This window comes from Gouania willdenowi, chromosome 14 (assembly GCF_900634775.1).
Source record: "Gouania willdenowi chromosome 14, fGouWil2.1, whole genome shotgun sequence".
In the NCBI taxonomy this organism is placed as follows: domain Eukaryota; kingdom Metazoa; phylum Chordata; class Actinopteri; order Blenniiformes; family Gobiesocidae; genus Gouania; species Gouania willdenowi.
The window spans coordinates 1,687,041-1,704,083 of NC_041057.1; the positions used below are offsets into that span (position 1 = coordinate 1,687,041).

General features: G+C 36.4%; 2 protein-coding genes across 3 annotated transcripts in view; both read left to right on the top strand.

Moving 5' to 3' along the window:
- Window positions 1-6,156, top strand: part of pld2 (phospholipase D2) — a 31,974-nt gene extending 25,818 nt beyond the window's left edge. The window contains exons 22-24 of the mRNA XM_028466726.1: window positions 1,157-1,310; window positions 4,223-4,340; window positions 4,964-6,156. Coding sequence (XP_028322527.1) covers window positions 1,157-1,310; window positions 4,223-4,340; window positions 4,964-5,188 — 497 coding nt within the window. The 3' untranslated portion in view covers window positions 5,189-6,156. The remainder of the gene's footprint in view (window positions 1-1,156; window positions 1,311-4,222; window positions 4,341-4,963) is intronic.
- A 3,386-nt stretch (window positions 6,157-9,542) lies between these two features.
- The window catches only part of mink1 (misshapen-like kinase 1), a 38,192-nt gene continuing 30,691 nt past the window's right edge, over window positions 9,543-17,043 (top strand). For both annotated transcript variants that reach the window (XM_028467163.1, XM_028467165.1), the window contains exons 1-3: window positions 9,543-10,421; window positions 15,151-15,216; window positions 16,202-16,384. In XM_028467163.1, the coding sequence (XP_028322964.1) occupies window positions 10,365-10,421; window positions 15,151-15,216; window positions 16,202-16,384 (306 nt within the window). In that variant the 5' untranslated portion in view covers window positions 9,543-10,364. The remainder of the gene's footprint in view (window positions 10,422-15,150; window positions 15,217-16,201; window positions 16,385-17,043) is intronic.

Sequence of the window (17,043 nt, forward strand, 5' to 3'; positions counted from 1 at the left end):
AATACACAAAATGAGTCTAAAAACTAATAACAAAAATGTACAAAATGACAATAAAAATTCAAAATGACTCCAAATTTACAAATATACATATGAAATTAAAGCCAACGAAAAAAGAATACACAAAAACAACACAAATCCAGACCAATAACGCGACAAAAATACACAAATTACTAAAACAAAAAATTATACAAAAGGACATGAAAAATACACAAGAATACTCCAATAAGACTGAAGAATAGATGGGAACCTGCTCCTAATGCTCACATAGGTCTTTATTCTAAATATAGATGTATTTGTAACTGAGCTGCTTCATGATTGGATGGTAGGTGTAACTTGCAGGTGCTCCTAATTAGACGTGTGGATGTTTCCATGGTAACATGCAGTGTTGTCACTGCTCTCTATGGACAACACAAAGTTACTGTACATTGAACAACACAAACCAACACATCACAGTGACTCACAACTCACTGCTTGTTGTGACACACACACACACACACGGGTGGGGTGAAAACTCCTTTCTTCACATATTAACAGTAGGAATATAATTTTCTCAATTATTTTGTGTATGTCTGTTCTCATTTTAAATATTTTTCAGTTATTTTGTGTATATTTGTTGTTTTGTGTGTACTTGGAGTCATTTTTGTGTATTTTTGTTGTCGTTTAATACATTTTTTTAGTTATTTTATGTATATTTGTTGTCATTTTGTGTATTTTTTGTTTTGTGTGTACTTAATGTCATTTCGATATATTTTTGTGGTAATTTTGCAAATTATTATTATTTCATATTCTTGTTGTTTTTTTGTGTAATTTATTTTTCAAAGTGTTTGGAGTCATTTTTGTGTATTCTTATTGTCGTTTAATACATTTTTTAGTTAATTTATGTATATTTGTTGTAATTTGTATGTATTTTTGTGGTTGTTTTGTGTTTTTTTTGTTTGTGTGTATTTTTGTTGTTACCCTTTGTATTTTTGTTGTTGTCTGTCAGATTGTGTGTTTACTTGAACACCTCAGATTGTTTTATTCCTGACGTTGTGATGCTGCTGTTGTGAGAAGAAAATCTCCAAACTTTAAAATTCACCATTGTTTTTAGTAAAATATAATTTAATGATGATGTATTAAATTTGATGTGTTCTCTCTGTGTGTGTGCGTGTGTTAGGATCAGCTAACATCAATGACCGCAGCATGCTGGGCAGCAGAGACAGTGAACTGGCTGTGTTGGTGGAAGATGAAGAGAGAGTTCCATCCATCATGGGAGGAGAAGAATACGAAGCAGGGCCGCTCACACTCGCTCTGCGTAAAGAGTGTTTCAGGTCAGCTCCACCAAACACATGGTAACAGTTAGTGCACGAGGAATGACTTCATCAGTTTCACCTCCAAACATACGGCCATGAACAGTTTATCAGTTGTTCACTCTGATTATTCAGTCGACAATCTGAGAAACGTTATCCAACGAAGACGACGAGTAAAACGTCTCCGTGCACAGCAAAGATAACGACAACTTTTATCACAACGAGGACACAAAACACGTGACTGTAATTAATCTGAGGGTCACATGGTCAACATTAACTCATTGACTGCCAAAGACGTCTAAAGACATCAATTGTGTTTTTCGGCTGGGGTTGCTAGGAAACAGTGTGACGAAGCTTTCCGGTGAATATCTAACTTGTACAATGATGTAATGACCAACTGGTGACATGTAGGTGGCAGCAGAGCACCTTTGGATGAGAGAACACCCGTTATGTGCAGAGCTCAGATCAAGAGGAAAAGAGTTTACGAGACAGAAAATGGTGCTACGAGAGTTGATGCTAAAGTTCCCACCAGCTCACACTCGACCAGAGCATGTGTGGAACTAAGTGGACTATGGAGAGTGTGGCGATGATGAGAGAAAACGATGAAAAAACGGGGCAAGCGCTGACAATCGACATGGAATAGGAAGTTGCATGTGTGGAGAATGACGGGGGGAGAGACTTGGAGGAACGCCAAAATACAGTAAGAAACCCATTCAACTCTGACATAGGTAGTAAATAATAATAATGTTGCCATCAAAAGCCTGGTCTCAGTGTTGTTTTTATAGTTTTATAGAAGGAAACTAATGTTGAGGTGTCACTAAAGTAAAAAAAAATTGCTTCAAAGTCACTGATAGATTTTTTCAGAAAAAGACGTTTTTTGTCACAAACTGGTGAGTTGTGTGAAACTTGCTTCTATTCAACTGATGATTACAGAAGAACGAAACAAGCTAGAAACGTAATTCATTTTTCTGATGAAGTTAGAGTCCAATCTTTCAGATGTCAGATTATCATATTACAAAATATTCTGTGGATCTTAAAAAATCAGTGAAACTCATCTAAAATGCCTGGTTTTATGGGGTTGGCAGTGAATGATTCAATAATCAAAGAATTAACAAAGGACAAAACTATGAGTTTGTGCATTTTTGGAACCATTTTGTTGTGTTGTCCATCCATCCATCCTCCACTTATCTGTTGGCGGGTCGCAGGGGCAGCATCCCGCGCAGGGAGGCCTAGATTTCCCTCTCCCCAGCTACTTCCTCCAGCTCCTCTGGGGGGGATCCCGAGGCGATCCTATGCCAGCCGAGAGACTTACAGTAATCCCTCCAGTGTGTCCTGGGTCTTCCTTGAGGTCTTCTTCTGGAGGGACATACCCAGAACGCCTCACTAGGGCATCCTAATCAGGTGCCCTTGCCACCTCACCTGGCTCTTCTTAATGCGGAGGAGCTGCGGCTCTACTCTGAGCCCCTCCTGGATGACTCAGCTTCTCAAACTATCTCTAATGCTGCGTTCACACCGGACGAGGCACGAATTTCAGAGACGTGTGCTCAGCACGAAAGCTTCCACAGGATTGAAAAACGTTTTCCCCATATTCATTTCATATGTGCGTCTGAGGCAGAGTCACTTTGTTTTCACCATCAACTATGGAGGACCCCGATAAAAGCGCTACCCCTTACCTTCTGTGGGCGCTGAAGTGGCGTCAAAACGCTTACGCTGGCATTCCTGGATTCACCAGGTTAACCAGCGACACATCCAACTTGGTGAGTTTCACTGTGTTCTTCAGGAGCTGCACCAAATCTTTCCTGTCCTGGTAAAAAAACTGTCCGTGTCGTAGAGGTCCGGGTGGTCTCACACCACCACCATTATTTTCTCCTCCATGCTAAGATGGGTGAAAAGACCGCTGTTCGTGTTCATTAACATCAAGGACTCTGATTGGAGTCCTTGATGTTAATTGGAAAATCTGGAGCACGTATGCCGCTTCCAACGCTCTTGCCGTGCGGATCAGACCGCGTCGCCCAGAATTTGCCACTCAGTGCGTCTATCCCATCGACTTTCTACGTAATCTGGTCACGCAAACATTTTGTGACGCGTCCGGTGTGATCGCATCATAAGGGAGAACCCAGCCACCCTACAGAGGAAACTCAGTTCAGCCGCTTGTACCTGCGATCTTATTCTTTCAGTCATGACCCAAAGCTCATGACCATAGGTGAGGGTAGGAACGTAGGTCGACCTGTAAATCTTCACCACGACGGTTTGGTGCAACAGGACCACATCATCTGTAAAAGCAGTGATGCAATCATGGGGCCCCCAAACAGGACCTCCTCAACGCCCCTAGAAATTGTCCATATAAGTTATGAACAGAATGGGTGACAAAGGGCAGCCCTGGCTGACTCCGCCCCTCACTGGAAACCAGTGTGACTTACTGCCGGCAATGGTGACCAAGCTCTGACTCTGGTCATACAGGGAACACACAGCCTTCATTCTTAGTGTGTTTTTATGTTTTTAGAGTCGTATTGAATATTTATGTTGTCTTTAGCAGGTTTTTGATATATTTTTGTGTTTATTATTATTTTGTATTCTTGTTGTTGTTTTGTGTATTTTTTTCCCCAAAGTGTTAGGAGTCATTTTTGTAGATTCTTGTTGTGAAATATGTTTTTCCGTTTTTTTTTTGTGTATATTTGTTGTCATTTCGATGTATTTTTGTGGGCGTTTTTGGTTTTGCGTTCTTTTTTTCATGTTTTTGGAGCCTTTTTTGTCATTTTGTATAAAATAAGGCCGTCTGTTTCCCACGTCTGTTGTCCAACAGTGAGTGACAACTGTGGGAATGAGGCTGATTATCTCAGTGTGAACGCTCAGTGCTGATTGGTTGTAATTTAGCTTTTAAAAGCATGATTTTATGATTCATGTTCATACTTTGTGTGTTTGTGCTGTCCCAGTGTCCTGGTGGGAGCGTCCTCAGATCCCAGCATCAACATCGACGATCCAATCAGTGACGAGTTCTTCTTCGTGACCTGGAACGAATCTGCGAAAAAAAACGCTGAGATATACGACAAGGTCTAACTCATCCTCTTCCTCCTGTTTAAATCTGTTAATTAATTACAATTAGGACACAATTATAATTGGAATTTTAAAAATATGTTGCTGTCGTAATCATAATTAAATTGTAATTGAATTCAGATAATTGGCTTTGTAATTGTAATTGCCATAAAAAATCTATAAAAATTGTCAATGTCATGTTACAGTTCTACACATATGTAGTTAATAATTATTAAAATATGTTTTATATTAAGCTTTCCCACATTTTATCATTTAAAAAAATATATAAATCTAGGGGTATACTGACACTATAAATATTAAAACCTATATTTTCATTGATTAGGAAGTTTAACAAGGTAATCAATAGATAGGAAATAAATGAGATGATAGATATTAGTTTTTAACGTATTTTACAGCTGATTTAGGACCTGTTAGCATTATCGATGCTAACAGAAAGCTAACACATGAGAAAGGTTGACTTTTATTAGGTTATTTATTTCAGACTCAGTAATTGTAATTTACTTCCTGAGGATAAAAAATAATTGTGATTTATCTGTAATTGTAAAAATATGCTGTAATTAATTGACATTCAACCCTGGTGGTTGTCCATTGCCGTGACGACGTGTCTGCTTGTGCTGCAGGTCTTTAGATGCCTGCCCAACAACGGCGTCCACAACATGCGTGTGCTGAAGGAGTACAGCGGTCTGTGCGGGCTGTGCGTCACGGAGTGTGAGCACGCCGCTGAGCAGCTCAGGGACGTCCGAGGACTCATCGTCCACTTCCCCCTAAAGTTCCTGTGTGAGGAGAACCTGCTACCTCCCCTCAACACCAAGGAGGGCATGGCTCCTGTGGGTCTGTGGACATAAACCTCCGTCTGTCACACGTCTGTTACTGTTTTTTCTACAGGTTAGTAGTAGTAGAAGAAGAAAAAAGACCTCCTGTTCTCCTTAAAGTCACTTTAAACATTTATTTAGATATTTTACTGACTGTTAAACTTCCTGGAATCAAACCAAACATAATAAATAAGGTTTATAGCTATGTTTTTCAATCTGAAATGAATTAAAATGATATATTTATATATTCTTATTATTTTTTTAATAACGCAATCCCAAACAAAAGTAATCTATACTTTTACTTTCTCAAATATTTAATTCGAGTTCAAATAAAATGCAGTAAAAATAAATAAATCTGAGCCGTTGCATCTTGTCACTTTGTGCACTAAAATACTGTAAAAAAAGCATGATTAAAAAAATAATTCTAGTGAAAAAATGTGATATTGTCCCAAAACATGCACGTTGTTTGTTTTTACGTTAAATTGATTTTTCTTGAATTTAGATCAAAAATATTGCGTGAATGTGTGAAATAGTCCCAAAACCTGCATGTTGGGCATGATTTTAAAAAAAGATACGTTTTTCAGATTGATTTTCTGTAACTACTAAAGTGCACGTGACGCTAACACAACGTGCACAAATGTAGGAGTTCAGGAACGAGGTTGTAAAGGAACTGGAGGCAAGAAGTGGAAACAGAGATTTTTGTGTGTGTTTCTCTCTCTCTCTCTCTCTCTCTCTCTCTCTCTCTCTCTCTCTCTCTCTCTCTCTCTCCCCCTCCCTCTCCCTCTCCCTCTCCCTGAGACTTCACCTCACACTGCGGTGCCAGGAAATCTGTGAGAACATTTGTGGTTGCCATGGCGACGGATATAAAGAGACGACCAGGGCTGTAGCAGAAATAAAGATGAAGATAAGCTGAAGGAGGATGATGAGTGGGTCGGGGGGAGGAGTCTCTCTCTCTCTCTCTCTCTCTCTCTCTCTCTCTCTCTCTCTCTCAGGGAAAAGAGGACGAGATAATTGAAGGATGCCAGGTTGACGCACTGATGGTAATTGTTGCGATTCTTTTAACGTTGCCCTGACAACACAGTTGGTTATTACGTCACCGCGCTGTAATTGGCTGAGGACAGAACGTTCCACTCCAGGCAGCGTTTCACAGCAGAGATTAACCATCATTAAACTCTACTAGTACTAGTACGAGAAATGTGATACTAGTTAGCATCATATGCTAATAAGGGGGTGGGGAAAGTACATCCAGGCTTGCCATTGGCTTTCAAAAGTATTCCAACCAATCAGGGAGTTGCATTTGGTGTAATCCACTTTTTTTCAACCTTGGGGTCGTGAACCCATGTAAGGTCACCTGAAATTAAAATGGGGTCGGGTCGTCTGAAAAATGTAACTGATTAAAGAAATGACTAATTGAATTGATAAACACCACACACAGTCTCTAACAACTGTATTATAAATGTTCACTTTCTCAATTATTATAAATCTAGTTGAAATAAAATATCTGAGCTGTGAATCTTGTCACATTGATCACTAATCCTGGCTATTGTGTATTTTTAGCACACTAAAATGTCTGGGGGTCACGACCCAAAAAAGTTGTGAACCACAGTTCTAATCCCTCCTCTATTAGTTACAATAGATTTACTATGTTTTTACTCTACTAGTAGTACAAGTAAAGCCTAAAGATCCACTAGTAGTACTAGTAGACTTCATGTAAATGCCCTGATTGGTTGGAATAGTTTTTTAAAAGCCAATGGCAAGCTTTCCCCGCCCCCTTTTTAGCATATGATGCTAACTATTAGCACTAGTAGTGAGTTTTTCATTCACTAGTAAACCACACTGAGTACTAGTAGAGCTTAACGAAGGTTGATCTTCATAACATAAAACATATAAACCTATATACAGTATAGATATATTTAAGACGCTAGCAGTTAGCGCTCTAATCGTGTACACACGTCTGTTTATTGAACTAAAAACGAGCCAGTAAAACCATTAAATATGAGTTTAAAACTGATTCTGTCATACATCCTGTTACTGTATTTACTGAACCTAATATTAATGCTGATTATTAATCACACTGACAATGTAATGTGTGTGCGTGTCCGTACTAAAAACACTCAGGGGTACAGATATGATACATTTTCTTTAATACGATCATAATATAGTTTTAAACACTTTGTATTTAATTGATGATTTTTATCTTCTATCTTTATTAAAATAGTGTAATTTTTTCAATGAGCTGTAACATTTATTCTGTTATGATGATTTTATGACATGCTTCTGTTTTTATAGAATGTTTATTTAGCAAAATCCAAACTTTATGAGGCTCAAAACACTGACATGCTTGAACATAAGGAATATATAATAAAGGATGACATTATCCCATTTATTGAAATCTATTATTCACAGTTTTTAATAAAATATATGATTTAATTCATAATATTGTGGTTCTTTGTTTTTGTTTTTTTTCCCTCTAGGTTTTAAATTGACTTCTCAAATGTGGGAAAAATGTGTGTACTTTATTTTTTTTATGTTACTTTCTGGATTTGTTTGTTGTGTATTTATTCCTTCTTTTTCTTCCAATACAAACTTTGCTGATTTATTTATTTATGTCAAAGCTCAAACACTGGCCATTTAGGACAATTTGTAGAAGAAACAACACAAAAACAGACATAACAATAATATAATTGATCTTAGACTTTATGAACTAGTGGCCCATAGTCTATTTTTGTACCCCCCCCAAAAAAATAAATGCTCAAAATCACTGAAAAAACATAAAATTGAGAAAAAATATAGACAAAATGACAGGAAAATACACAACACTACAACAAATATACACAGAATGACACTAAAAACTGGAAAATGACAGGAAAAATAAACAAAAGGACAACAAAATAATTCTAAAAACACTAAGTAAAAACAGAAATACACAAAACTAGTCCAAAAACACAAAATTACGGAGAAATACAGAAAAGGAGAAGAAAATAGACGTGACAAAACTAATTCACCAATGCACAACAAATATACACAAATGTAACTCCACAAACACAAAAATAACAAAATGACACTAAAAAAAACTTGCAAAATGACAGAAAAATAAACAAAAGGACAACAAATTTACACCAAAATAACTCCAAAACTACACAAAATAACTCTATAAATACTAAATCTAAACAAAACTACACAAAATAACTCTATAAATACTAAATATAAACAAAATGAGTCCAAAAAACATTACAGAGAAATACACAATCACTCAAAAGTTATAATGCATAAAATAACAACAAAACTACTCAAAAATACAGAAGAAAATAAAAAAAACATTAACAGTAAAATGTACAAAAAAAACAAACTCACAAAATGAGTCCAAAAATACAGATAAAAAGGAAAATACACACAAAAATGTACAAAAGAGAAACACACTTGTATTTATTGTATTTTCATTAAACCAGTAGAATCTCAGATTATTAATCTCTAGTTAAGATGAGATAAAAACAACATTATCTGAAGTTGCTCCAATTATGAAGAAGTTTAGACTTCATAGGAAAAAAAGAAATAATAAAACCCAATAAACTTTATTACCAACAAACCCATTTCTACTCTTTCCCTGTTGTACGATATGAAATTAAAGCACCTACAGAGTAGAAGTTAATTTAGTGGCCATTAAATCTAGCGTAAAAGCATTATTAAAGTGGGAATGTTCACAGCTTTTTGTTCATTAGTTTTCCTTTAAACTGTGGAAGGAAAAGAAAAAACCATAATCCACTTTTTTACTGAATGGCTACTTCTCGCTATTTGTTCAACCTTTGGATGAATAAAAATAATAAATCAATCTAATGCAAAGAAAATAATGTGTGTTTTGTGAGTTATTTACTTTTTTTTTGTCAATTTGTGTTTTTTAACCAATTTTGTGTCGTTTTGTGTGATTCTGGAGTCATTTTGTGACTATTTTAAATACATTTTTGTACATTAACTCATTTTGTGTGTGTGTGTTGTCTTCTTGTATATTTTCTGTCTTTTTGTGTATTTTTTATGTCGTCTTGGTTGTTTTACAAGTAATTTCCCCCGTATTGTGTTTTTGGAGTTATTTTGTTTGTTATAATTTTTCTCTCAGTTTGTATTGTGGCTGTTTTGTGTATTTCTCTTTATCGTCGTGTATTTTTGTCAGTTTGTGTATTTTTTAGTCATTTTTGTCATTTAAAAGATTATATTATTTTGTGTATTTTCAGTTTGAGTATTCTTATTTGGGGAGCCGTACTAAATCACCCGGAGGGCCGCATGTGGCCCACGGGCCGCATGTTTGTGACAGTGGATGGATGGGATTTGCCGTCGGCCGGTTACCATGGTAACACGCAGCAGCGGAAGTTGAGCCCAGCGTTGCGCAAGGAGCGGAAAAAAGAATGAAAAGCTGGTTATTAAATCCTGCTTTGTGTGTTAGACGCTGTGATATTGATACATATAGTGTGTGTAATTATATATGTAGTATATAAATATATATGCATACAGTGTGCAGTAGTGTGTGGGTGTGCAGCGCAGGTTGAAGGACGGACGGCTGCGGTAAAAACATTGAGGAGGTATTTTGTCCCTGGTGAGGATCCGTAGCTGCTGGAGGGAGAAAAACAGCACGAGCGACACCAGGGAGCAGGGAAGGAACGAAGAAGACAAACATGGCGAAAACACACAGAATCTAGTCCTTTTGGCTCAGAAACTAGTCCGTTTGGCTCTGGAACGTTTACAGAACCCTGTGCTTCAGTTCTACAGACATTACGCCTTCCTCTTCCTCTCCGTGTTTTCCCGCAGGCTTTGCCGCTGACTGTCAACACAGAAAAAAAAAAAAAAAAAATGGAAGAAGACGGAAAGTTGTCGGTGTGGAGGAGCTCTGAGTAGCTGCTGACACACCTGACTGAAATGAAGACTAATTAAAGTCCTCTGGACAACTTTGACACGTACGGTCGTGTTTTAAACAAAGGACGGACGGGTTGGAGTTATTTTATTTTCCTGCTCTGCGGCTCTGGTTCTGGTTCCGGACGCCATCACGTCACACGGTGCTGATCCTGATCCGGTTCCTGAGTTTTTCCCCCCAATGAAGGAGCTTTAAAGCAGCGGTTTGTTGGTCCATCATCAGTGTTTGTCCTGTTAACACACACACCAGCACCAGCATCAGGATAACCTCAGTGCTAACGGCTAACAGCACAACTTTGGACCCACAAACATGTCTGAAAACGCCCCCACACGAAGCCTGGACGACATCGACCTGGCGGCCCTGAGGGTGAGTGCTGCTCCGTCACATTTCATCACATTCACCATGTCATCCATCACGTCTTCATCGTTCACGCCCACGCACAACAAAAGTTGAGGTGGGCCCGTGTGCGCACTTTGTGCAACAGTCACCTGTTCACCATCTTCATCATCACCATCATCATCATCACATGTGTCCCACATCCATTTTGTTCATGCATCCTCCATCCATCCATTCATCCATCCACACTCACTCAGGCCTCATGTGCATCACCATCCAGCCTCTATACTGCGTCACTGTCAACAATACTGCTCTTATTTTGAAAGGGTCATGCAATAAAAACCCAAAGCTAATACATGTATTATTATGTAATCGATCAGTGGTGGGAGTATCGTGTTGGTTTCTCACATATCTAACAGGTGTGTGTGTGATTATTAGACACACCTAAACACTCACACATCTATAAAGCTGCCATTGGTTTGAAAACATAAAAATAAAGATCCATCAGAACATTAACACAGGAAACAACAGTTTGTGTTTTGTTGTTGTCATTTTGTGTAGTATTCTTGTCTTGTGTATCTTTTTTTTTTTTTTGCACATTTGTTTTTCTTTTGTGTATTTTTCATGTAATTTTTTGATTTATTTTTAGTAATTTTGTGTTTTTGGTGTCGTTTTGTATGTTTTCCAGTTATTTTTATGCCCATTTGTTGTCATTTTGTGTTTTTGTTGTCGTTAAATTTAAATGTATTTTTCTTACATTTCAATATTTTTGTTGTTTAGTGTGTTTTTTGAATTGTTGTTTATGTCTGTCTCCCATTTTGTTTTTTCTTTGTGCTTGCTTTTAATTTGAAAGGGTTCACTCCTCAGGGAAACAAATGCAATAAAAACCCAAAGCTAATACATTTATTATTATGTAAGAGATCAATGTTGGAGTCTCGTGTTCATTCCTCACATATCTAACAGGTGTGTGTGATTATTAGACACACTTAAACAGTGTCTGATCTATACTCAATTTACTCATACATCTATACTATAGAGCTGTCATTGGTGTGAAATGAATCCCTGATTTATTTTTGTTCACTGCTCTGAGCAAATATTCACAACATTCAGCACAAGTCACTGGTTGTTTTATGGAGGATTAATATCAATATAATATAATATCAAAGATGGACGACTTTATCACAGCAGGGACACAAACGTGATTATCTGAGGGTCACATGATCAACATTCACATCAGCATTAGAATAATAATGACCAATCAGAGCATTAACACAGGAAACAACAAAGTTTGAGTTTTTGTCATTTTGTACAATTTTTTTTTTGTAATTTTTATATATTTTTGTGTATTTTTTTGGAGTTGTTGTGTATATGTTTTTTGTTCTTGTTTTGAGTCATTTTGTTGCTTTTGGAGTAATTTTTATGTATATTTTAGTTGTTTTGTACCTTTTTCAAATGTTTTTGCGCATTTATCGTTTTGTGTGTTTTCTGTTTATTGGCCTTGTTTTGAGTCCTCTTGTGTTTTTTGTTAATCTTTGTCTTATTGGAGTTATTTTTATGAGTTTCGCTGTTGTTTTGTATCTTTTTCAGTTATATTTGTCCACATCTGTTGTGTTTCTGTGTACTTTCCTGTAATTTTGTTTTCCTTTTCTGTTTTCCTGTCATTTTCTGTGTTTTTGTTGTCATTTTGTATCTTTTTCCTTTATTTTTATGCAAAATTCCTTCTTATTTTCTGTCATTTTGTGTATTTACCTGCCACTTGTCCATGCTATGGATATTTATTTTTTTTTTACTTCTGTTCTTTGCACTGAACATTTTCCCCCTTTTTTAAAATACAAATTAGGATCTCAAAGCTAATTTGTAAAAGTTGAAATATAAGTTGGACATTAAAGTGAAATGATTTAATTAAAAGGCCACACACAGTTATTCTTGTAAATAAACAAAAGCTGTGCTCACAAGTTGTAGCTTTTATGATATTATGTGTTAACTGTATTTTCTATATGAGTTATTCATTGTTTACGTATTATTTATTGTTAACATCATAAGTGTTATCATCACATGTAGAATAATGGAGCAGTGTAACAATACTGGGGTTGTTGTTGTAGTGCGTCACCCACATACTCGTCTGTTTGCATCAAACTTAGAGAAAGAAAATGTATCCAGTCTCAAACAAAAGCCGTAACGCAATCCCAGATAACTGCACACTCAGCATAAAATGTATAAACACTTGGTTTTTAATCTCGACGAGTCAGAAAAATTACGTCTTGACAACAGTAATGTGAGTAACTCAGAGCATGTGACACAGACTCATAATAAAACCTCTTAGTTTATACGTTGCTAGCAGCTAATACGACACTTTGTTGTGACTGCAGTTAAAAAACCGAAGGTTGCCTAAAAAGAAACTAAGAATATTTTTTGAACAATTTGAGCTCATTTTTGCTTATTTTTACCCGTTTTCTGCAAACTCACCACATTTTAACCAATTTTTTCATCACTTTTTCTTACCTTATTTTTGCTCTTTTTAATGTATTTTTGCTACATTTCTGACACTACATCACATTTCAATGTCTTTTCTACACATTTTTTCCACTTTCCAGACATGTTCAGCACTTATAAACCCTTTCTACCACTTTTCCACCTAATATCACATATATTAACTCATTATTGTCACTTTATACCTATTTTCACCATATTTCATGATTATTTTTGCCAATTTAACCACATTCATGATTTGTCATGCCCATTATTTACCAGTTTAAACTAACTTTACCTACAATTTTAAATTCCATTACCCTCAATGTGCAACTTTTAACCAATTTCTGTGGTTTTTAAAATCCCATTTCACCACTTTTTCCACCATTTTTGGTCACTTTGAACCCATTTTATTTGTGATTAAAACCAGGATTTCCATCTTTAAGATGACTATAATAATAATAATAAACGTTCCTGGATAACAGTGGATATTATTCAGATGAATAAATAAATGTGGTTATCACAGAGTCCTAGAACAATGGACCATCATTTTACTGATTTTATGGAGGAGCCCTAAAAATCTCTCTGGGACCTTTATTTTGGTGGGTCGTGGGCTGAATAGGTTGAGAACCACTGATCTAAAGGTTGTTGTGTTGATGCTAAATGCAGAGTTTGGCTCATCAGTTTAAAATTAGCATCCAGTGCTAATCAGGGAGTGAAATCAAGTGAATTTTCTTGTTCAGCTTCAACAAAGGGACGTAAACTAAAAACCTCCAGCTCAGTCTTCTCATTATTTAAACGTCACTGTTATTAATAAATGACAAATATTCTGTTCCACAGCTGTTTTTTGTCGTGCTAAATTGGCAGAAATGGGATTTTTTTTTCAGTTTTTTCCCGCACTCTGCTCAGCTGTTCTCTCTGCAAGTCTCAAACACATCCGTACCCTCACCCATCTCATCCCACTCTCTCTCTCTCTGTGGGTGAAGCTGCTACCTCTGCTTTACCACCCACATTCCTCACATTATTCCCTTCTATACCATGTTGACTTTACTTCACAGAAATCCCACCTATTGTTTAATTGTTACATAGATATAACGTTGAAACGTTAAAATGAGTAGTGGGCCTGTCTTTGTGACTTAATGAAGCGTCTCCTCCATAGTGAGCGTTGTGCTGGATGATAAAAGCAAAGCATCCTGCTGTACATTCTGAAGCCCAAGCAGCAGTCGATCCACCCACACATCTTCTTTAAGCCTTATTGAAACTGTTCCTCATTTTTACCCTGATCTCCCGGGGGTGTGTGTGTGTGTGTGTGTGTGTGTGTGTGTGTGTGTGGGGGGGGGGGGGGGTTGCATAATTGAGTCAAAGCTCACTATTCATCCATCAGCGTCAGTGAAAAATACATTTAAAGCACCAAAACATAACGTGAGAACTTCAGTGGGAACAGAGAGAATTTAAATTCATACCAGAGTTAAAATGTCTTTGGTTGATTTACACCCAACAAAGTAAAGGCCTTATTTATATTTGAATTACAACCCGGATCAAAGATCATATTTGCTGAAGTAGATAGACGTTATACATTTGTTGTAATTTTTGTGATTGTTACGAGTCATTTTGTGTTTTTTCAATTATCTTTATCCACATTTCTTATATTTTTGTGCATTTTTCTGTTATTTTATGATTTTCTTTGTGATTTATTTATTTTTTTTGTCATTTCGTGTTTTTGGAATCATTTTTATGTATTTCGTTGTTTTTGTATCTTTTTGAGTTCTTTTTGTCCACATTTGTTGTCTTTTTGTGTATTTTTCTGTAATTTTATGGGGTTATTTCTACGGTTCCTAAAGTTCATGTCAGTAGGTAGAGGTGTAACAGTTTGTTTTAACAAGGATTCGAATCATGACTCAGTGACTTTTCAGCCAAAATATTAATGTGTACAGTGTGAGTGAAATGAATCTCTGATACTGGACAGTACAGTACAACATTTAATGTCAAATGTTGAACTTTATTCAACATTTTATTTGAATAAAGTCCAACCAACACTTCAGTTTAAATTAACAGTATGTTAACTTTTCAATAGTCAATGTGTTTTCAATATGAATACATCAGATATTACCTGTGTACACCTGTGTATGACTTCATCACTGTCTGTCACTGATGAGCTGTTTTTCCTCCTCCTGTTGCTCTACAAAGACTTTAAATAAAATAAAGCTGTGCTATTATTGATTATATGTGATTAATGTATCTTTTTAAACTGGTTTGATGATTAACACATTTATCTCTCTCTCATTCACAGGATCCAGCAGGAATCTTTGAGCTGGTTGAAGTGGTTGGTAATGGAACCTATGGACAGGTGTACAAGGTGAGCTCTGATGATGATGTCACTGATTCAACAGAAGGAGAAATATTATAATATTCAGCTGAAGTAAATATGATGCAAGGAAACACTCCCTGATGTTTAACAATCAGACGCACAACTTCATCACAGGGGGCGGGGCCAAAAAAACATGTGATTGTATCTGATCTGAAGGTCACATGATCAGCATTAGAATAATGACCAATCAGAGCATTAACACAGGAAACTACAAAGAGTTACTGTGTGTTTTTGTTTTTTGTTGTTTGGTGTATTCTAGTGTCTTTGTGTGTATTTATCTGTGGATTAACGTGTTTTATTTTGTTATTTGTATTTTTTAAATATTGTTGTTTGTGTTTTTGAATTCGTTTTGTGTATTTTTGGTGTTCTTCATTCTAAAATGTTTGTGTAGGTTTCTCTTATTACTTTTTAAAAATTATTCCATGTTTTTTAAAGTCATTTAGTGTGTTTCTCTTTTTTGTTATTTGGTGTATTCTAGTGTCTTCATGTATTTATTTGTAGTTTTGTGTATTTCTGGAGATTTTTTGAGGTGATTTTAAAGTTGATTTATGTGTTTTTGATGTTAGTTTGTGTTCTTAAATTAATTTGGTGTGTTTTTTAATATTTACTTGTGTTTTTCTTGTTACCTTGTGTTTTAAAAAAATATATATGTTTTGCGTGTTTTTAAACTGAAGTCATAAATTGTGTTTCTAAAGTGATTTTGTGTGTTTGTGTTGTTGCTTTGTTTTGAATTTCATTTTGTGTGTTTTTGTTTGCATTTTTACATTTATTTTGTTATTTAAATTTTTTTTTTTTCTGTCACGTGTCAAAATAACTTCTCGACTCTAATTTTTGGGGGGATCTACTTTGTGGGCCACACATTAAAATCTGTGGCCCCCGGACCACCCGTTTCCCACTTCTGCTCCTAATGTGCTAAACTGAATTCCTTTGTAAACCTGTGATGAGTTGATGATCCATCTTCTTCCTGAACCAGGGCCGTCACGTTAAGACGGGCCAGCTGGCCGCCATCAAAGTGATGGATGTGACGGAGGAGGAGGAAGAGGAGATCAAAGCAGAGATCAACATGCTGAAGAAATACAGCCACCACAGGAACATCGCCACGTACTACGGTGCCTTTGTGAAGAAGAGTCCACCGGGACACGACGACCAGCTCTGGGTGGGTCACACTACGGTCTGCCTGCTCTCATGGTTCTCATGGTTCTAGGGTTGGGGTCAATTACATTTTTCAATTAAAATTTTATTTACAATCATCATTTCCCCCTTAAAGTCAATTACAATTACGTTCTCAATTACTAAAGTTTAATTTCAATTAATCACAATTACTGAAATGTCACCTTTTTGTGTTAGCTTTCTGTTAGCATCTCTTATGATAACGGGTCAGGTTGACCCATGTCCTAAAGGTCTAGTATGATGCTAGTTTTTCCTAAGAACCCCAACAACATCATATTTAAGCTTTATTTTCCCAAACTGACCTGTTTTCCAGAGTTTTAGCTTCTGAAAAGTCACTTTAATGATGCTTCTAAAAACAGGTTGTTTTGGGGCCTTCATGCATGAGTGGGCATGTCTGTAGACGCTGACTTCTTGTCTCGCTCATGCAGAGGGTGATCACCATAGCGATTGTCTTTTGCTATCCACGCACTCTTGTTATTGTTTTCAGCCAAAAAAACTGCACATTACAATAAAACGTATGGATATTTAAGCGGCTGTTGTGATTGTTAAACGTCAAAAACGCTGCTTCAGAGAGTGTTTATCACATCAGCAGCGGAGTCGATCAGCTGTTTCAGATGTTTCAAACACTAACGAGAGCTGCTACGT